Raw genomic sequence first — 22,295 nt, 5'->3', positions numbered from 1 at the left:
TGGCAGCTCTGCAGCTACATGTACGTTGCAGCTCCAGGCCTGGGGTCAGTCTCTGGCGTCCAGGACATGTGGCCGCCCCTACTCCTGCCCAACAGTGAGCTTACAAGGCCATGGGCGGCCCTCATCAGATGGCCGCCTGCTGGCTCTCTCCCTCCTGCGGAGGACCACCAGGCTGAGGTGGCACTGGAGCTCTGGCAGATGGGCAGCAGAGGCTGAGGGACTGATCAGGACAGTCACTTTGGATACATAGGGTGAAGGGGAATATGAGGAGAAGGTGATCAAGAATGTAAGTTCTTAGGTTGCGTGCTAGATTCCCAGTTGTTGATTTTCTAACTTACATATATATCATATACAAGCTTTCATATATAGCAAATATTTCATAATAAAAATCACCCTTAAAAAATTTCCCTTGTATTTATACCCTCAATAGTAAAATACATTAAGTTTATTAATAACAGCTAACATTTACTAAGTATTAAATATGTGCCACATGCTGTAAGTTTTATGTGCATTATTTCATTTAATCCTAACAAAACTGCTAAGGTAAGTACTACTATACTATACTATATTGAGGCACAGAAAAGTTTGTAACTTCCCACAAAGCCACACAGCTAGGATTTTAAACATAGAGGCACAGTCAGGATTGAAACCAAAGTCATTCTGATTAGTCTATGCTCTTAACCAATTTCCTATATTATCTCTAAAACAATATTTGCTATATGAGTAGACATTTGTGCATTTTTCACGGGGCGGGGTGAGGCGGAGGGAGGACAGAAGTAAAAACTGGATTAGCAATATGGAGATTACTGATAACCTTCTGACAACAGCAGCATCAGCAGGAAGAAGGGGATAGACGCAATAGGTTGAGGTGAAAATGAGAAATGAGAAAATGAAAGCAATCTTTGGGACTTTCATCAGGAGTCACAAGGAGAATGAGATCAAGGGAGGGCTACTTGTCCTTTACAGAGAGGAGAAGGATGAAGAGGGAGATCACACTGGTGTAGTAAGTAGATCACGAGGATAATCAAGAGAGCAAAGAACCTGAGCAGCTGAGACAGTAGAGGATCCAGAATACATCTCTGAAAATATGTAATAAAATAAAACCTGTTTCTACATATTTAGAATATCCGTGTAGTTAAATGATACGCAGCACCATGAAACCCGACTACTTGAGTAGTGGTACATTTGGACTTCCACCATTTTACGGTTTTCAGTTTACCATCTTTTTTTTTTTGCTTTTATTTTTATTTTGTCTTTCTTGCCATCTGTTAGATTGATAAAGTTCTCTATATCTTCTTCCTGCCCCATCTCCTATGATGGTCTGAAACTTATAAGATTATATTTCTTTCGTTTTAATGATTCCACTTAAAATTTTAACATACACACTTTCCTATAAATCTTCCTAACCATTTATAAAGTTATTCAGTATCTCAACTTTCCTCTAAACAAGAAAAAAAATCTTTAATCACTGAAAAGTTTTTCGATCTTATTACTCTTGACTAAGATTTTAGCATTAACTTAAGAGGTTGTTCTTGTTTTTATCAATAATTTTACCAACACATTTTATCCAATTCTTGCTCTTTATGGTCTCTTTTACATCCCAGTGTTTTCCTTAAAAAAAAAAAAAAAAAGAAAAAGAAAAGATTTAATTAATTTATTTATTTGAGAGAAGTACGAACAAGCAGGGGGAGGGGAGCAGCAGAGGGAGAGGGAGAAGCAGACTCCCCGCTGAGCAGGAAGCCCAATGCAAACTCCATCCCAATGATGTAGGAACAGTTAGGGGCAGACAGACGGGGTTGGTTAGTCAGGGAAAGATAAGGGAAAGGCCCCAGAGTCAGGCTCCTACCCATCCCAAGAAAACAGAGGTAAGACAGTAAAAACAGCAATAAGCCTAGCTCCCCAGCTCCAAGATGTCAGGGAGTCGCCCCTCTAATGGCTACTAAGCAACCCCAGATGTAGAGGAGTATTAGGGAGCAGAGACTAACCAGAGAGCAGGGAACACCTTGTTTGTGCTCAGGATATTCACAAAGAAATATGTTTGTTCTAAATATAGACATGATATTTACAAATCCCCCCCCCCCATATTAACAGGAGATTTACCAAGTTGGGACCCTATGGGGACCCCTGCCTATCCCTTTTGAGAGCTCTGGCTGCATGGCTTTGCTCGCCCTCTGTCCTCGGTGAGATTCATTCTTCCATTCCGTGAGACAAGAACTGAGGCCCAGGCGCTCCCGTATCACCATGAGCGTATCACCATGAGCGTGAGAGCATGACTTGAGCCCAAGGCAAAGGCTTACGCAACTGAGCCACCCAGGTGCCCCTCCAATGCTTTCTTCCCCTCTGCGTTTACCCTGCATCTTACACAAATACATACTTTTTTTTTTTTTTTAATGTGGGTGGGTTAATAGTAATGACAGTCCTTTTTTGGACATGAAGTATTTTTGCCTTCACTCTAGCCTGGTTATTTAGACCTGTGTAAAATTCTACATTAACATTCATTTTTTCCTTTCACCCCTTCATGGAGGTGACTCCAAATCACTCCTGCATATTGTGGCAGATAAAAACTCTACTTCAAAAGAGCAACAACTGGATGATAGCATTTTTCTTTTTCTTTTCAGAAGCTTTTAAGTTGGGATGTTTGTTTTTGTTTTTAAATATGAATTTTTTACTTATCCTGCTTAGTATTCAAGGTGTGTTTCTGATCTGAAGATGGTTTTTGTCAAAATCTGAAAAATTCTTATCATCTCTCTATACTTCTCCATCATTTCTCTATTCTCTCTGAAATGGTCTATTAAATGTAGGCTAGTTTCATGTCTCTTAAATGCCTTTTCAATTTTTTTTGTTTTATGCACATTGAAGGTCTAGTTGATGATAAGTATTTAATCTATTAAGCTCTTTTAAAAAAAAGATTTATTTATTTTAGAGAGCAGAGCCCAACACAGGGCTCAATTCCAGGACCCTAAGATTATGACCTGAGCCAAAACCAACAATCAGATACTTAACCGATTGTGTCAACCAAGTGTCCCTAATCTATTAAATTTTTATTTTAGTACACTTTCTAAGATTTCTAGGTAGCTCTTTTCCAAATTTGTTTGTTCTTGTTTTACTCTGCCAGTTTGTATTCCAAAATATGCGTACTTCATTTATGTTTTTGAGGAGATCAAACTTATTTTAAAGCAATTCGAGCTGTTATTTTAGTATCTAGAGTTAATACACATTTGATTTTGTGGACTTTCTTAATCAGAATTTTTCATCTATTTTTATTTTCTATTGATATAATTGACATATATAAGTTTAAGATGTACAATGTGTTGATTTAAAATTTATATATTGCAATATGATCCTTTGTGTACTTTCACTCTCCTCCTCATGCTCTAGTGCTCAAAACTCAATCTGATCCTTCTATCTTGAACCAGATCTCTAACTGCCAGTTTGAAATTCCTACTCCTCTTTCCAGGCTCCAAACCAGCTTTTACCTGAACAACTAAAACCTAACGTCAGAAGTTTCAGAAACAATCCTCTTTTCCACAACGATCAAAGTAATTCAACCAAATCACATGAAGTAAGTTGCTCTAAGGCAGATATTTCTGGATGTTTTTCTCACTACAAACTATCGAGATGATGCTAATAATATAGTGCTAAGAATCAGAAACAAGAATGCTAGTAAATGGTTCAAACATGTGTACGAATACTTATTTTGCACACCAACATCTGTATAAACTTAAACCGTACCACTGGAGTAGAATCTTTGTGATTTCAATAAGACATTCTATCCATGAATATCTCTAGACACTTGTTTAAAGCTCAACCCCTGGCTGTTTGCCACACATCTGCTGTCATTAGCAAAATTAAAACTAATTTTACTAAAATTTAAAACATCTGAATGCTCCTTAAAAACTTAAGGATTCCTTAGCAAGTCTCTGCCTCTTAATGAGCTGTTCCTGACTTTACCATGTGATTTGAATTATTCAAAAGTCAATCTCAAATCCTTAAATATACAAATTATCTTTCAATCAGGCAATTAGTTGCTGTCTATCTAATGGCTAACAAGTTCTAATTTGGCCTAAGCAAATTCTGAAAAATTGAGCCCAAAATAAAACCATCAATAAACAATGAATTTCTAATCTAAGAAAAAAAAAAAAAAATCTTGATTTCAGTCAGCAGAGAAATAAGAAACCTGGTCATAAATTTTAATTTCAAGCATTTTGTATAGCAGAACCAACATTAAGTATTTTTGCCTGAGTCTGTGTTCACCTCAAAAGAGTATTATAACATTTTACGTTTAATTATATTATTTTATCACTTGTTTCTTTTCCCATTTCTGTGTTCCAATAAATATGCTTATTTCTGGAACTGAGGGGCTCATTATGCTCTACATCCCTTCATTTTCTTTTTTTTTTTTTTTTTAAGATTTAATTTAATTATTCATGAGAGACACAGAAAGAGAGAGAGAAGCAGAGACAGAGGCAAATGCAGAAGCAGGCTCCATGCAGGGAGCCCGACGTGGGACTCAATCCCAGGACTCTAGGATCACGCCCCGGGCCAAAAGCGGCACTAAACGGCTGAGCCACCCGGGCTGCCCTCTTCATTTTCTAATATCATACTCAATCATTATTTCTCCCTGTAGTTCTCCATCATCATAAGAAAAAGAGAACAAATTGACTAAAACTGCACAGTAAGCCCAAAAGGAAGATGGGATTTAGGGAAAAAGATGAAAAACAGGCATTGTAAATACAAGCACAGGTTTCTTGAGGAATCTATAAAATATTCCCCTGTGAAAGACATCCATGTAAAGAAAAGATATTCTTGAAATGTTTATTATTCCTCAAACACCCTCTTCTTCTGACACCATCTTCTCCTTGGTTTTTCTCCTACCTTTCCAGGCTTCTCCCCTCCCATCTGTCCCTTATTCATTGGAAATTACTGTACTAGAGGATCTTATTCTCTTCACTCTGAACTCCCTTCCTGTACGGTCTCCAACACACTTCAGTTTTCTAGTGGGTATAGGTAATAACTCCCAAATCTCTCCCCAAGTTACAACTCTTCATTCACTCATTTACAAATATTTATTAAACCTCGAGACTATATTCAAACCACTGCTCTAGGCACTGAGGTTCCTGCTCTCATGGGGCTTTGGAAACAAGTGGGAGATGGGAAATAAATATTGAAGATAACAATCAGTATTAACAGCTACTTAGAGAATTAAAATTAGGCTAATATTAAAGACTGGGTGGCTATTTTTTTTAAAGGTTTTACTTATTTGAAAGAGCGAGAACACGCATGTGTAAGTGGGAGGAGGGGCAGAGGGAGAGGGAGAAGCAGGCTCCCTCCTCAGCAGGGAGCTGGACCAACACAGGGCTCGATCCCATAGTCCTGGGATCATGACTGGAGACAAAGGCAGATGCTTAACCGACTAAGTGGGTGACTACTTTAGATGAAGTGATTAAAGAATGACTTTGTGCAGAGTTGATATTTCAACTAAGATGTAAATGACCAGAAGGCATCAGCCATGTGTAGAAGGGCACCTTAGAAAGAGAAAGCAAGAGCAAAGGCCCTATAATGAAAACAAGGTTTGTATTTTCTAAGAACCAAAAAGAGACTGTTTTGGCTGAAACATAATGAGCATGTGAGCATGAAAAAGAGTGTAGAAGCATGGAGCCCAGGAGAAGGCTACTGCAGTAATCCAGCCAAGAGATGATGATGTCGGGATCCCTGGGTGGCGCAGCGGTTTGGCGCCTGCCTTTGGCCCAGGGCATGATCCTGGAGAGCCCGGATCGAATCCCACATCGGGCTCCCGGTGTATGGAGCCTGCTTCTCCCTCTGCCTGTGTCTCTGCCTCTCTCTCTCTCTCTCTCTCTCTCTCTCTCTCTGTGACTATCATGAATAAATAAAATTTAAAAAAAAAAAAAAAAAGAAAAAGAGATGATGATGTCTCACAGCAGAAAAGTAGTAACCCAACAGCCTACCAATCATGTTAAGAAGTCACAGAGGCAAAAAAAAAAAAAAAAAAAAAGAAGTCACAGAGGCACCTACAGTTCATATGTCCAAAAGTAAATCACCATCTTCTCATTAAAATACATTCTCGCTTTGGTATTCTCAATTTTAGAAATTAGTGAATCATCTACACAATCATCCAAACCAGTAACCAGCCACCACGCTTTACTTGACTCTCCTCTTTTTCCCAAATTAAATCACCAAGTCTTAATTATTCAGCTCCTAAATCTCCAAGTCCTAATTATTCAGCTCCTAAATCTCCAGTTCATCTACTCACAAAAGCACTGCCATTAACCTAGTCTAGACTGACCCTCATTTCTAGTACTGCTCTCAGTGTCCTTCCTTTCCTATGTGTTTTCCAGTAAAATTTTAAATAGGATCAAGTACTTCCTCTACTTAAAATACTCTAATAGATTCCCACTGCCTACAAAACAACATCCAAACTCCTCAACAAAAACTCGATCTGACTTTACTTACTGCCTGACAGTCAGTCATCCCTTATGTTCTCAAAACTACTGATAATATCCCCACCAGGTCCTCTACTCACTAGTCTAATCACACAAAGTTACTTGCAGTTTTACCTTCTCCACCATTCATCACCAATACCTAATTTTCTTTTAGGTCCCTAATTAGATAACATTTCCTCATGGAAAACTTTCTCAACCACTCAAGACTCAGTTCAATATCCCTCCAAAGTTCTCCTGCAGCATACAGTATTTCCTCCATCATGGTATTTACCATACAGTATTATATTCACTGAACTCTGTGTTAGTAATTTTCTGTTTTAGTAATAAGCAGAATCATTCTCATTTGCTGCCATATAAAAAGCGTACAATAAATATTTCTTTGGGGGCACCTGCATGGCTCAGTCAGTTGGGCATCTGACTCTTGATGATTTCAGCTCAGGTCATGATCTCAGGGTTGTGGGATCAAGCCCCGTGTCAGGCTCTGAGCTCAGAGCGGAATATCTGCTTATCCCTCACCCTCTGCTCCTCTTCCTGCTCCATCTTTAAAATGAATAAATAAAATCTTAAAAAAAAAATAAATACTTCTGGAATAAATGAAAAAACTTCATTTTAACACTGCACAGCAGACTAGATATCCTTAAAAAAATTTTTTTTTCAAACACATTGCTAAGCTCACAAAAAATGTGAAGAGGGCAAAAACAAAAGGAAAGCCGAATGTCTACAAAGTAAGTGAGAACATCAAAGCTAACCTTTCCCCTGAGATTTCTACTGAGGTTTATAGTCTTTGAGTTTCTACTTCCACTGCTGCTAGGGGCATGAGAGAACAAGACTACATTCAGGACATCTAACAAGACACCCAGAAAAAAAGCTAGACAGTATAGCTGTGAACTAAAAAATATACACGCAGAAGGGAACAGCAAGAAAGCATGCCAACCTCTACTTTGGTGTTAAATTGTGGGGATGAAAAACAGAAGGCTATGTCAGCTCTCACACAAGTTTGCAGTCTGAATTCATGCTACCAAAGTGGTCTAAAAAACCTAGAGCAAAGAATTTTATTTTTTAGAGCAAAGAATTTAAGTTAATTTGGTCCTACACTGTATTCTCAGCAGCTGAGGAAAAAGCAAACTCTATGCAGGAATGCATCTTCAATCCAGAGTCTTCAAATAGTTCCAAAATATAAAACTACATGGAAAATGAACAACTCTCAGTGTGTGTGGGGGGAGGGGGGAATATATATAGCATCATGAATGAGGAGACAGAAGAAAAAAATAATATATAGTGAGAATGTTAAGTGTCTGTTGTTGGCTCAGGTCATGATCCCAGGGTCCTGGGCTTGAGAGCCCCACATAAGGCTCCCTGCTCAGTAAGGAGTTGGCTTCTCCCTCTTCCACTCCCCCTGCTTCTGCTCTCTCACTCTCTCTCTCAAATATATAAATCAATAAAATCTTTAAAAAAAAAGGATAAGTACATAGAAATACATACCTAGTATGCAGAAATACATATAGGAAAGTTGTAGTTTACACCAAAGAAAAAGACTTTCAAAATAATCAAATTTAAAAAGCAATAACATATAAAAGACATGAGAACAAAAGCATGACATACGACTTCTCAACGGCAACAGAAGCTGAAAAACATTAAATGTGCCTTTACCATAAAAAGATCCTCACCTAAAGGAACTTCTATAGGATGCACATCAGACAGAAAGACCACAGAAATAAGAAAAAATGGTTAACAAAGATTTTAGAGAAATTTGAATAAATAACAATGTATACTGCACAGAAAGAAAGAGTAGAATACAAAATACTAGCCAATAAATAGTATGTAAGTTGGGAGAAAGTGACCAGAATTAAAGCATTCCAAGTTCTTTATATTTTTCAGAAAAAATGTGAACTTTTAATTTCCATTAGACTTTAAAGTACATTGAGTATGTAACTCCCAAACAAGTGCATGTATGTGAATACATATGGGGGAGAAAGGATAATGCAATGAGAAAAAAATTTTTATTTTATTGTAAAGATTCTATTCATTTATTCATGAGAGAAACAGAGACACAGGCAGAGGGAGAAGCAGGCTCCATCCATGCAGGGAGCCCGAGGTCCTAGGATCATGCCCTGGGCTGAAGGCGGTGCTAAACCGCTGAGCCACCCGGGCTGCCAGAGAAAAAAAATTTCTAAAGGCAAAAAGAGATTTAAGAAAAAAACACAAGGGAGCTCATGACACAATGGCAGAAATATGCCCCAACATCAGTGGTAACAGTAAATGTAAACAGACTAAATTTCTAATTTTAAGACACAGATTATCAAATCAGGACCAAAAAAAAGGTTAAAGTCAAAGGACAGAAAAATTTATACCAGGCAGAGATATCAAATCTGGTAAAGATATCACTTTAAAAAATAAAAAAAAAAAGTTGTTACATAAAAATAAAGGGTATAATTCATCAGTGTTAAAGAACAACTCTAGATGTAAATGTATCTACAACATAACTTCAAAATATATATAAAGGAAAGACTGTCAAAAGTTACCATGACAGCTATCACGGCTTAAAATCCTACCTTAGGAGAGAAAGAAGGTTCAGAATTAATGAACAAAATAGCTACCTGATAACTTAAAAATGAATGACAGAACACAAAGAAAGCAAGAGGCTATAATTAGGTAAGAATATATATTAATGAAATATGAAACATACAATATAAAAGTTCAAACAAAAAAATTACTACTTGGAAAAATAAGAAAATGGACACAGCTCTGGCAAGGTTAATCAAGAAAATGACAAACACCATTAGGAATGAAAAAAAAAAAAGGATGTAACTATATGTGCTGCTGAGAGTATACGAAGACTGTCATGAACTTGATGCCAGTAAATTTAAAATTTAGTTTAAGTGGACAAACTCTCAGAAAAATTAGAAATTACCAAAACGGAGTCTAAAGCAGAAAAATTAAAAGAAATAAGCAGTTGAATAGCTTTCCACAAAGTAAGCACTAATTCAGACAGTTTCGTACATAAGCTCTATCAAACATGTGAGGGACAAGTAACGTTACACAAGCTGTTTCATTATACAGAGAAAGGTTATTTTAAAAGATTTATACACACCTGTTTCATCGAACGATGGTACTTTTTCCACTCTGAGAGTCTGCGACCCCTGTCCTTCTTTCTGCACGTTTGTGGAGTACGACTTCACTGGACTCAGCGCGCGAAGGTACGGGTGCCCACAGCGAATCACGTGTGAAGAGCTTCTCAACGTCACTAAATTCTGCCATTCTAGGGGGAAAAAAATTAATTTCAAACAAACTCACAACAAAGATTTATACCAAATAAAAATATACCCACTATGATTAGAAAGAGTGATTCTACAGAATTACAACAAAACCTTCGTTCTGCTAATACCCAAATGCCCACCTTCCCTAGAGGTGGGTCACCGACCCCCAGGTGTATGGGGATTATGCTTTGTAAAAAAATAAAAATTAAAAAAAAAAACCAAACTATTATATTCCTACTCTCTAACTTGTAATTAATATAGGAAACTTTTTAAATGTCTTTTTAAAAAGATTTATTAGAGAGAGGGAGTGAGCAGGAGGCAGGGCAGAGGGACAAGGCGATCCTCACAGAGCCCAAGCCGGGGCTCAATCCCGGGAACCCAAGACCATGACCTGAGCCAGAGTCCGATGTTTAACCCACTTGAGCGCACCCAGGCACCCCTGGAAACTTTTAAAATAAGTAATTAACCAGATAAGACATTCTTATTATTCACCTCTTCTGAAAGGTCTTTAACATCTAATAGATACTTTTTATTTTGTACGCTGGCTGCATGCTCCAAGTCTGTGGGCATGATGGACTCTTCAGGGTAGACTGAGCGGGGAGGTAAGGAGTGCTTCCTACTCAAAATTACCCTGTGTCCTCCTTCTGCTAGCCAGAGATTTATTCCTCTTTCATTTCACAATCAATAAGTGAATTATATTAATCAGTCATTCATACTGTCACTGATTTTTTTTTTAATCAGATAATTAGATCAACATTTGGTGAGATTCCGAAGCATATAGGAATTCTAATTGAGGGGAAGAATAGACACTAATTACAAAGCACTTCAGCTGCTACATCTGGTTGACTGTGGGCTTTGGAGGGCTGAAATACAGAAGAAAAATATATTCCACACTTGCACTCAAGTGGCAGAAAAGTAAATCTATCTGCCTCTACTCTCATGGGACCCTTTCTCTCTCTCTCTCTCTCAACTATGAGTACTAGACTTTGAACACCTTGTGAATAATTTACATATTTTAAAGTGTTCGGTGAAATAATGAAGTTCTATCATAACAGATAGTCAAGATTTTCTGAGTGGAGAGTTAAGCATTTAAGGGTTGAAACTTTTCTTTCTTTTCCATTTTTCCCCCTAAGCAATCTCTACGCCCAACTCAGAGATGGAACTCACAACCCTGAGATCACAAGTCATGTGTGCTCTACCAAATGAACCAGTACCAGCAGCCCAAGAGTAAAACTCTTATCTGCTTAATAACGATCTTCCAAAGATGTTAATTCGTGTATGTGCATGTACAGATGTATGCCTTCCGGTATCAAGAAAAATAAACCTTTTAATGCCTCGGAGAATTCATCAGGAAACTAAGTTATCATGAATGTCAAAGATTATTTGAAAAGCATGAAGAACATAAAACAACATAAATATTCAAGTTTCAGGCTTGAAGTTGTTTTTTTGAAAAACTTCCTGATGTCAACTTACCGTTTCACTTATTTGGCAAATAATTATTGAAGGCCCAGTATATTCTTGGTCATTTGCCTCTATTTTTTAAAGGCTTATTCTTAAAGTAAAGCAAATATACCAATATATCTCCTTGCACATTAAAATCTGTAGCCTAGGGATCCCTGGGTGGCGCAGCGGTTTGGCGCCTGCCTTTGGCCCAGGGCGTGATCCTGGAAACCCGGGATCGAATCCCACATCAGGCTCCCAGTGCATGGAGCCTGCTTCTCCCTCTGCCTGTGTCTCTGCCTCTCTCTCTCTCTCTCTCTCTCTGTGTGACTATCATAAATAATTAAAAAAAAAAAAATTTAAAAAAATAAAATAAAATAAAATAAAATCTGTAGCCTACTAGCCCAATCAGTGAAGCAAGGGCTAAAGCAAATTTTCCTAAGAAACTCATCCTCCAGGAAAGCGTCTTACCACGGCCCCTAGTGTTCTGACCCGTCTGTTCTATCCAAAGTATCTTTCCTGATTATTACCTACAAAGCCAATATGCCACCAATGCTTTTTTTTCCACCCACTGATCAAATCCTTTTACAGAGATTGTGCTCAAGTGTTTAAAGAGGGATTATTCCACGTACAAAAATCCTTCCTCAGAAGATGACAGTATTTCCATGACTTGATGCTAGATTTTTTTTTCAAAGTTCTCCTTAGTTTTTCAAGCATTACAAAGTTTCAAACATATGCAAAGGTAGAAAAAACAATACAATAAATGTCCAGGTCATTGTCCACCTTTAACAATTATCAACTCATGGTGAACCTAGTCTCACCTCTACCTGCACCAATACCTCCTTGCCTCCATGTTAATTTGATGCAAATCTCAGATATAAAATAATTGGGCAGCCCGAGTGGCTCAGCGGTTTAGCGCCGCCTTCAGCCCAGTGCCTGATCCTGGAGACCCGGGATCAAGTCCCACGTCAGGCTCCGTGCATGGAGCCTCTGCTTCTCCCTCTGCCTGTGTCTCTGCATCTCTCATGAATAAATAAACAAAATCTTAAAAAAAAAAGATCTTGGGATCCCTGGGTGGCGCAATGGTTTGGCGCCTGCCTTTGGCCCGGGGCGCGATCCTGGAGACCCGGGATCGAGTCCCACGTCGGGCTCCTGGTGCGTGGAGCCTGCTTCTCCCTCTGCCTGTGTCTCTGCCTCTCTCTCTCTCTCTCTCTCTCTGTGACTATCGTAGATAAATAAAAAAATTTTAAAAAAAATAAAATAAAATAAAATAAAAGATCTAAAATAATTCACAAGTATTTCAGTATGTAGTCTGAGACAAGAACTTTTAAAAACATAGCCAAACCACCATTACAAAAAAATACACAATACCTTAATATCATCAAATATCCTCAATTTCCAACTGTTAGAAGTGTTATAATCTGTATTTGTGTGAACAGATCCTAGTAAGATCCACATACTATTGTTGATTAAGAGGTCTTTTAAGTCTCTTTTAAGCCACAGGATGTTTTTTTGTTTTTGTTTTTTAAGTAGGCTCCATGCCCAGTGCAGAGCCCACTGCAAGGCCTGAACCCCAAACCCTGAGATCAAGACCCGAACTAAGATCAAGAGTCAGACACTGACTGAGCAACCCCGGTGCCCCACGATGTCTTTTTTTGTTTGTTTGTTTAAGAACCATTCCAGTCTGAATTCTGCTGATTTATTTCCCATTGTATTGTTTAACCTATTCTTATATATGTTCTATAAATCAAATGGATGTAAAGGTTTTATCTAAATTCTGATTCTTTTTATTAGAACATCACTACTTATTAAGCAGTGACAAGTTCTGGAGGGCCTGGCTGGCTCAGTTGATATGGCTAGCAACTCATGATCTCAGGCTCATGAGTTTAAGCTCCATGCTGGGCATAGAACCTACATAAAAAACAAATAATAATCTTTGATAGCTTCCTTGCTAGCTGTTCTGGAAAGTCCTTACTTAATTTTTAACTTCAGTAGAATTCCAGCTATCAGCAACTTTAAAAGTACACACTTGGCATTAATGCAAGATCAAAAACTGTACAAAACTTGAAAAATACCATCTCTAATATTCTATACTCTAAAAAACAAATGGGACATTTGATTCAGTAAAACAAATACCTAACACACAACAGAAACACAACTATTTTAAAAAAGGAAACTATTTTTTAAGATTTTTATTCATTTACTTGACAGAGAGAGCGAGCACAAGCAAGGAGAGCAGCAGGCAAAGGGAGAAGCAGGCTTCTTGCTGAGCAGGAAGCCAGACTCAGCACTCAATCCCAGGGCTCTGGGATCATAACTTGAGCTGAAGGCAGACTCTTAACCGACTGAGCTACTCAGGCACCCCCAAGAAACAACTAGTTTTAAATAAATTATTGAATTCATGAGTTAATTCTAGAAGGCAGAAAAACAGTAAAAAATATTACCACCACTAATACCCTTTCTTCAAAGGGACATCTGAAATAAACTGCCTATGTAAGATTAATCTTTTGAGAGTTCAGTGCTCACCGTTCTATGGGCTTGGACAAAGACTTCTCATTGCTGTATATATGAGAGCTATTTTTTTTTTAAGATTTTATTTATTTATTCATGAAAGACACAGAGAGAGGCAGAGACACAGGCAGAGGGAGAAGCAGGCTCCTTGAGGGGAAGCTGATGGGGAACTCAATCCCGGGTCTCCAGGATCACGCCCTTAGCCGAAGGCAGATGCTCAACCCCTGAGCCACCCAGGGGCCCCTAGGAGAGCTATTTCTTCACCAAGACTGGGAGAGACTCTTGTCTGTCTAGTTACAACAATCATTCTTCTCTGCTTTTATTTCACCTACCACTTACTCTGGCTTTCAGAGGAAATTCGGCCTTCTTTTTTAGATTACAACAAACAAACTTTTTGTCTCCTGCAAACTCACAATTCTGTCTACTGTGTATGTTGCTTCTACAATAATCATAACTAAAAACAAACAGATTTCTTGCAGTTTGTACTGTTTCCTTACTGGCTAATTTAAGGACTAGAGAGTCAATTTCATAGCCTGAGTCTTCTAGAGATCAGTCTCTTTAGTTGAGACTTTTTCAGTAGTTTCTCCTCCAAATTCCTCAAGCACTGACATATCAAAAAACTAAATCATTGTTATACTTAATTTTGTAAGACATTACTGCTAACTTAAGATACACAATAGTAAGCAGAGTAGCACACCAGAAGCTTGCTGGGCCCATTAAATACACAGTAATATAAAACACAAAAGCTGTTCTTCCAGGCAATATTTATCATGGCAAAAACTGGAAACTTACATGTCTCCTAATAGAAAAATAATTAACTAATGAGAGGTCCTTATATATATATATTTTTAAGATTTTATTTATTTAAAAAATAGAGCACAAGCAGGAGGAGAGGCAAGCAGAGAGACAGGGAGAAGCAGGCTTGGGATTTGATCCCAGGACCCCGGGTTCATGACCTGAGCCGAAGGCAGATGCTCAACCCTAAGACACCCAGGTGCCCCAAAGGTCCCTATAGCTTCATTGTGTATACATTTAAATCTTTTAAGAACGTGGGAATTGAAATGCAAAAAAATATTGCATCAAAAAAAAGCAAGAGACAAAATAACATAACAGGATTTCAACTATTAAAATGTGACTAATGAGAGTAGGTGGCTGGCTTAGTAGGGCATGTGACCCTTCATCTGGGGGTTCTGAGTTTGAGCCCCACGTTGTATATAGAGCCTACTTTAAAAAAAAATGTGAAAAAAAAATGTGGCTGGTGAAATATCTAGTTATGCATAATTTTTACTCCATGATTTATACTTTTCTGTATTTAAAAAAAAAAGGCCTAAATTTTTCAAAATGAAGAACGTAGTCATTGCCAAATTACTTCATTACTACTAACACTATCTAGTCTACCTTAATGCTTTAGCTAGCCAAAGATGCAGAGAAACCTTTTGTGCCTAATCATCTACCAAGTGTGACCTTCATCAGGAAGTCCAGCCAACAGGACTCCTGCTGAGAACAGACTAAGCAGCAGAGAAGTTTTTTGTTGTTGTTTTTTAGTAAGAAATATGAGATCCTGGCAACTTCCTGCACTGCCTCTTGGTATACATCTCTACTGCACTTAATTCTTGTTAATATTTGCTTTAAAAAGTAAAAACAGTATCTAATACATGCAGGTTTACCAAGTGCCACTGTCCTAAATACCTGTATTATTATATAATTCATATCACAAAACATACCTCAAAAGCCATCTACTTCTCTCCATCTTCATTGCAACCAGGGCCTAGCAACAGTCTTGTTTGCCTAGATAACTCCCAAGGTCTCCAATTCACTCTCTCTGTTCCAATCCATTCTCCACAGTCAGACTGGTATTTTAAAAATATTGCCCCTTGGGATCCCTGGGTGGCGCAGCGGTTTAGCGCCTGCCTTTGGCCCAGGGCGCGATCCTGGAGACCCGGGATCGAATCCCACGTCGGGCTCCCTGCATGGAGCCTGCTTCTCCCTCTGCCTGTGTCTCTGCCTCTCTCTCTCTCTCTGTATGACTATCATAAATAAATAAATTGAAAAAAAAATTTAAAAAAAAATATTGCCCCTTTTTTAACCCTATGGCCTAAAGGGCTGCGATGCCTCTCAAACTTCACCTCATACCCTACACTCCCCTTACCCCAGCCACAGTTTTCTCTTCTGCTCCTGAATACTACTAATCTGATTTTTAGGGTTCCTACTTGCTCTACCTGGCTTGCTCATTTTAATTTTTCAAGCCTTGAGTCAGTCACTGCTCCTCAGTATATCTAATAAAATGACCTCTGCTAGTTACTTTCTAACCCATCCCCCTATTTACCACTCTTACAGCACTTAGACAGGTTTTCTCATTCCTAGCATCTGCCCAAAAAACATGGATATGGTCTGTCTTGTTCAGCACCACAGCACCAACAACAATGTCTAGCACCTCCTTGCTGAAAAGTTATGAGGCACATGGTATGGTCAGGATCCTTTTGTGGTTAAAAATCCTGTCATTAACTTGAACTACACAGAACCACACTATCAGCCTGTCAGAATGACCTTTTATTGCTAGTTATTGGGGGGGGGGGGGGCACAACAAAACAAAATTCTCAAATTAGAGACAAGAATAAAAATACAAAAATTTAGTTTCTTTTTACTTAAAAGTACACTTCTATTAACCTCAGATGTAAGCAAAAGCATGCATCTGTTAATTTGGTATGCTATACTTAAAGGAGCATCCTTCCATTTCAAGTTTTTGCCAAATGGTAAGGCATAAATATATGAAAAATAAGTGCTCTGGGATCCCTGGGTGGCGCAGCGGTTTGGCACCTGCCTTTGGCCCAGGGCGCGATCCTGGAGACCCGGGATCGAATCCCACATCGGGCTCCCGGTGCATGGAGCCTGCTTCTCCCTCTGCCTATGTCTCTGCCTCTCTCTCTCTCTCTCTCTCTATCATAAATAAATAAATTAATTAATTAAAAAAAAAAAGAAAAAGAAGTGCTCTATACAAAAATCAGAGGAACTTAAAAAGGAAGTATTTACTATAGAAACTAAGTCACATTTTCATCACTTAAAAGGATTGTTTATCATAGCTCAACTGAAAAACACAAATTTTCTAGAGAAACTTAGTTACTATCAGAGTATATATTCTTACCGTGCTTTGTTTTTAGTTTTACCTTAGAATAGAATTTTCCCATGTCACTATTCTTCTAAATTGATTTTTTTAATATGACATATATCACCAACTCATAATAAAGGCAACATATTTTCACTTCCAACTCTGCATGACTATGTTATCAATTCATTACTACAAAGAATGAACTTGCGCACACATTGTAATACCTGATTATTTCTTTATATATCTTTAAATAGAATCACGGGGTGGGGGTGGATGGGGGGGACCTGGGTAGTTTAGTCTGTTAAAGAGTCTGCCTTCTGCTCCCAGGGTCCTGGGGCTGAGCCCCACCTAGGGCTCTGCAGGGAGTTCTGCTTCTCCTTCTCCCTTTGCTCCTCTCCCTCCCCCACACCACTGCTCACAGACTCTCACTCAAATAAATAAAATCTTTAAAAAAAAAAAAAAAAAAAAAGGAGAATCACTGGTCAGAAAGTATAAACCTTTGAATTTCTTTTTGTAAAAGAATAACTGACCTCCAAAACACTGTACGTCCCAATCAATAGCAAGAGTTCCTGCTTTCCTGCACCCTCAGCAGGAGGTATCATGAAAAACTTAGCCCCTGTGAGACAGGCAATGAGTAGCAAATCCTTAAACTTGTATTTCTATGAATACTGATAAGTATGGTACATTTTTACATCTTCATTGGCCACCTGAACTCCTTTATGAATTCATTCATTTCCTTCACCCACCTTTTTTTTTTACTGGAAGATACAGTGGTTTGTAAAAATTCTTCATAAATTAGGGATACTAACTTCGTAACTGCACCGTTCAATACGGGAGTCACTGTTCACTGAACAGTTGAAATGTGGCAATTAAAAAGTGTTAAGTGTAAAATACACAGACTTCGACGATTTGGTACAAAAAGATAATGCAAGTATCTCAATTTTTGATTATGTAGTATTTTGAATTTATTGAATAAAACATTAAAATCAACTATCTGTTTTGACTGTTCCACATATGGCTGTCAGACAATTCAAGATTATATATACATGGCTCACCTTATCTTACTTCTGGACAGTGCGGCTCTAGAACACGATTTTCCTTTTTACCTTTAAACTGAGCTTTCGGTGTATAGGCATTTCTTATTTTTAAGTACGCAGATAAAGCAACTGTTTCCCTTAAGGTTTCCTTCTCTGCTTATTCTTTGTAATTTTACCCACCCCTGGTGGTATTTTAGAATACAGGAATTTTGGAAGCATAAATTTTATTTCTTGACAAAGAAAAACATGTTTTTAGATTTTTTCCCCAAAGTTCTTCAAATGTTTTCTTCTTTCTTACATGTGTTTGATTTAAATAGTACCATTTTTCTTCTTTCTTACATGTGTTTGATTTAAATAGTACCATTTTTCTAAATGTTTTTTAAATTTTACCATAATGACCGCCCTTTTAGTATATGTGCTGCCGAAATGAGCACGATGACCGCCCTTTTAAAAACTGTTTCAGTTATTATTGGAACTAAATTTTCACAAAGAAGGTTATTTTTAAAACCTACTATCTGCTCAGTGTGAAAACACGTTTTTAATTTTCTGATAAACATTCCAAAGAACTCTGCAAAGTCATTCTGACCGAAGCAATAGGTACTTACTATCTGTGGTTCACAGAAGAGCAAGACAAAGAGCACGTAATTTTCAGCATGAGGACAGCTACAGAGAACAGGAATTCCAAATTTCACTACTTCAAGTCCCTTCTACCGACTTAGAAGGCAGCTTAGCCAATACACCTAATTTAAGTGTAAAATGCCAAAATTGCTTGGTCAATCGAATCAACTACGCTAGAAGGTTTACTTGGGGATTCTGGAGTACGGTATAATCAGAAGATTCATTTTGCTCCTAAGAGAACCAGCTATACTACCGATACAGAAAAAGTCAACTTTTCTGTCCCCACTAAAAAGCCCCCAGAACACGATGTTAACAGTAACCCTGCTGAGATTTTAAGAGCCAATCTTTACATTTACTGCAAATTAAAGATACTAATATATTCCGAATCGTCTGCACAGCACAGGCATCGCTGTGGCTTACGTTACCTGTACACCTGAAGGTCTGGGACTGCAAGTTCTAACTTCTAACACCAGGCCACAAACACACTACCGATTTTTTTTTTTTCAAACGTGAGTTTCCGGGAAACGTTCCTTACAGAGTCTGCATGCTCAAGAATCTGGGGAATTAGACCAGGGGTGGATTTGGTTCTGTGTTCTTCCCTCGGTTCTCCATGAGTCAAGCTGCAGGATGCTGAGCTACAGCATTAACGTAGGTAAGCCCGCTGGAAACAGGCTCAAGGCTATTCTGGAAACCGTGGGGCAACTTAAATTTGAGTCAAAAAAAAAAAAAACCCACAGTAGTGGGGGATCCCTGGGTGGCTCCGTGGTTTAGCACCTGCCTTCAGCCCAGGGCATGACCCAGGGTCCCGGGATCGAGTCCCGCATTGGGCTCCCTGCATGGAGCCTGCTCCTCCCTCTGCCTGGGTCATTGCCTTTCTCTTTGTATCTTGTTAACAAATAAGTAAGATCATAAAAAAAAAAAAAAAAGAGAGAGAGAGAGAGAGTAGTGAAGGAGAGGGATAAAAACCCTCATCAAGCACCATTTTCGGGGTTACAGCTCCGGGACACAGGTTTTCACCTAAAAGACTGTTCAGTGGAACTGAATTTAGCTTTGCAGCTGCAGGACCCAAGGCCGGGGCCACTCAGAGGCTCTTGCAGCTTCACGTCCTCATACTTAAGGATGATTCATAAACGGTGAGTGGTGTCCCATCCCTCCCATCCCATCCTTCCCTCCATCCCATCCCATCCCTCCCTCCCTCCATCCCATCCCTCCCTCCCTCCACCCTCCCTCCATCCCTCCCTCCCCATCTCCCCATCCCTCCCTCCACCCTCCCTCCATCCCATCCCTCCCTCCCTCCCTCCCCATCTCCCCATCCCTCCCTCCATCCTCCCTCCATCCCCTCCCTCCCTCCCTCCCCATTCCTCCCTCCATCCTATCCCTCCCTCCCTCCCTCCCTCTTTTTAGGAAACTTAAGGAAGCTGGGAACACGGAAACCGGGGCCGGGCGGTCGGCGAAGGCGAAGGGGGGGGCGGGGGGCGGAGCCCCGGCACCGGGAGCCGGCAGCCGCCCAGTGAGGCCGGAGGGAGGGCCCCGCGCCGCGCACGCAGCGTCCCTCGGGCTCTCGGGCCCTCGGCCCCTCGGCGGCCGCTCAAGACGCCGCCCGCCCGGGGCTCGCCGGGGTTCCGGGGTCGGGGAGGGCGGCGGGAGCGGCCGACGCGCGGACACTCACCCGGGCGCTCGCGGCAGCCGCGCAGACGGAGCCGGCACACGGACGACCAGCTACAGCCGCGGGCGGCGGCCAAGCCCGGCAACATCGTCGCGGCCCGCGGGCCCCCAGCCGGACGCCGCCTCCTGACTCCGCGGCCCCGCGGACTCCATAGACCGGCGCCCGCCGACGCTCTCGCCTGCGCCGCCGCGGGCGGCCTCCACGACCCGGAAGCGGTAACTCCGTTTATGGGCGCCGGCGCGCAGGCGGCGGAAGTGACGCAGGCACGCAGAGCGCGACTCGAGCGGCCTGGTCTCCGCGGGGCGGGGGCGGGGCGGGGCGGGGCCAGCCCGGCTTGGTTCCGCCCCCTAGTCTTAGCCCCGCGCCTGTAGCTCTGCGCGTCGCTGCCGCCTCCTGGCTGCTTGCTGAGCTCCCCTGCGAGAGGTGGGAGGAAGGTGGGAAGAAGGTGGGGAGGAAGGATGGGGAGGAAGGTGGGGAGGAAGGTGGGGAGGAAGGATGGAGAGGAAGGTGGGAGGACGGTGAGGAGGAAGGTGGGGAGGAAGGTGGGAGGAAGGTGGGGAGGAAGGTGGGGAGGAAGGTGGGAGGAAGGTGGGGAGGAAGGATGGGAGGAAGGTGGGAGGAAGGTGGGGAGGAAGGATGGAGAGGAAGGTGGGAGGACGGTGAGGAGGAAGGTGGGAGGAAGGTGGGAGGAAGGTGGGGAGGAAGGTGGGAGGAAGGTGGGAGGAAGGATGGGAGGAAGGTGGGGAGGAAGGATGGGGAGGAAGGTGGGAGGAAGGTGGGGAGGAAGGTGGGAGGAAGGTGGGAGGAAGGATGGGGAGGAAGGTGGGGAGGAAGGATGGGGAGGAAGGTGGGGAGGAAGGATGGGGAGGAGGTGGGAGGCAGGTGGGAGGAAGGATGGGGAGGAAGGATGGGAGGAAGGTGGGGAGGAAGGATGGGGAGGGCGGTGGGGAGGCTGGTGGGGAGGAAGGATGGGGAGAGGAAGGTGGGAGGAAGGTGGGGAGGAAGGATGGGGAGGGCGGTGGGGAGGCTGGTGGGGAGGAAGGATGGGGAGGAAGGTGGGAGGAAGGTGGGAGGAAGGTGGGAGGAAGGATGGGGAGGGCGGTGGGGAGGCTGGTGGGGAGGAAGGATGGGGAGGAAGGTGGGAGGAAGGATGGGGAGGAAGGTGGGAGGAAGGTGGGAGGAAGGTGGGAGGAAGGATGGGGAGGGCGGTGGGGAGGCTGGTGGGGAGGAAGGATGGGGAGGAAGGTGGGAGGAAGGATGGGGAGGACGGTGGGGAGGAAGTTGGTGAGGAAGGTGGGAGGAAGGATGGGGAGGACGGTGGGGAGGAAGTTGGTGAGGAAGGTGGGAGGAAGGATGGGGAGGAAGTTGGGAAAAAAGTGGGGAGGAAGGGGTCTCGTGCCCAGGGTCTGCATTGGGCGGGGGCCCGGGGTCCTGGGGCTCACGCAGGGCTGAGCACAGGCAGGGGACGGCGCGACCCCGACCTGCCCGGCTGTGCGCAGCGCGCTGGTGGTGGTGCTGCTCCCCGATAATGCTTATCACTGTTTGAAATCATCCATGTATTTATCCTTGGATTTTCTGCCCCTCAGAATAGAAAATAAGCATCCGGATGCTGGAATCTCAGGCTGTGTCCATCGCTGCTCCCAAAGGGGTAAATACACTCAGCGGAATGCATGGTGGGTTTTTGTTTTTTCTTTTTTTTTTTTTTAAGATTTTATTTATTTATTTGAGAGTTTGAGCACACGTGAAGGGGAAGGGTCGAGGGAGAAGCAGATGCTCCGCAGAGCCGGGAGCCTGACACCGGGCTCGACCCCAGGACCCTGGGATCACCCCTGAGCCGAAGGCAGACGCCCAACCAACCGAGCCCCCCAGGCCAACCCGGTGGCTTGTTTTGAAATAAATCTGAGCAGCTTAACTGTGCCACTACACAATAGCTATTTCAGAAGGAAATAAATTAGCATGCTCCTAATTTTGAGTCTATGCTCAAAATTTTTATGCTGATGGAGATCACCAGGTTAGTGACGTCATAGTGATGAAATTATAAGAATGGTAAACAAATTTAACTTCTACGATAAACACAGGTTAAAATACTAAATGGAAAAAAAAAACAAAAAAACAAAACAAAACAAAAATAAAATAAAATACTAAATGGTCAGGGCACCTGGGTGGCTGAGTCAGCTAAGCGTCTCCCTCTGGATTTCA

General features: G+C 41.4%; 1 protein-coding gene across 1 annotated transcript in view; it reads right to left on the bottom strand.

Moving 5' to 3' along the window:
• Positions 1-20,312, bottom strand: part of SLC30A9 (solute carrier family 30 member 9) — an 80,920-nt gene extending 60,608 nt beyond the window's left edge. The window contains exons 1-2 of the mRNA XM_041725141.1: positions 20,100-20,312; positions 9,553-9,720 (exon numbers count right to left, since the gene is read on the bottom strand). Of these exons, the coding sequence (XP_041581075.1) occupies positions 9,553-9,720; positions 20,100-20,184 (253 nt within the window). The 5' untranslated portion in view covers positions 20,185-20,312. The remainder of the gene's footprint in view (positions 1-9,552; positions 9,721-20,099) is intronic.
• Between the last annotated feature and the right edge of the window lie 1,983 nt (positions 20,313-22,295).

Source organism: Vulpes lagopus, chromosome 12 (assembly GCF_018345385.1).
Source record: "Vulpes lagopus strain Blue_001 chromosome 12, ASM1834538v1, whole genome shotgun sequence".
Taxonomy (NCBI): Eukaryota; Metazoa; Chordata; class Mammalia; order Carnivora; family Canidae; genus Vulpes; species Vulpes lagopus.
The sequence above is the reverse complement of the archived record's forward strand: the minus strand, read 5'-3'. Positions and strand labels throughout refer to the sequence as shown.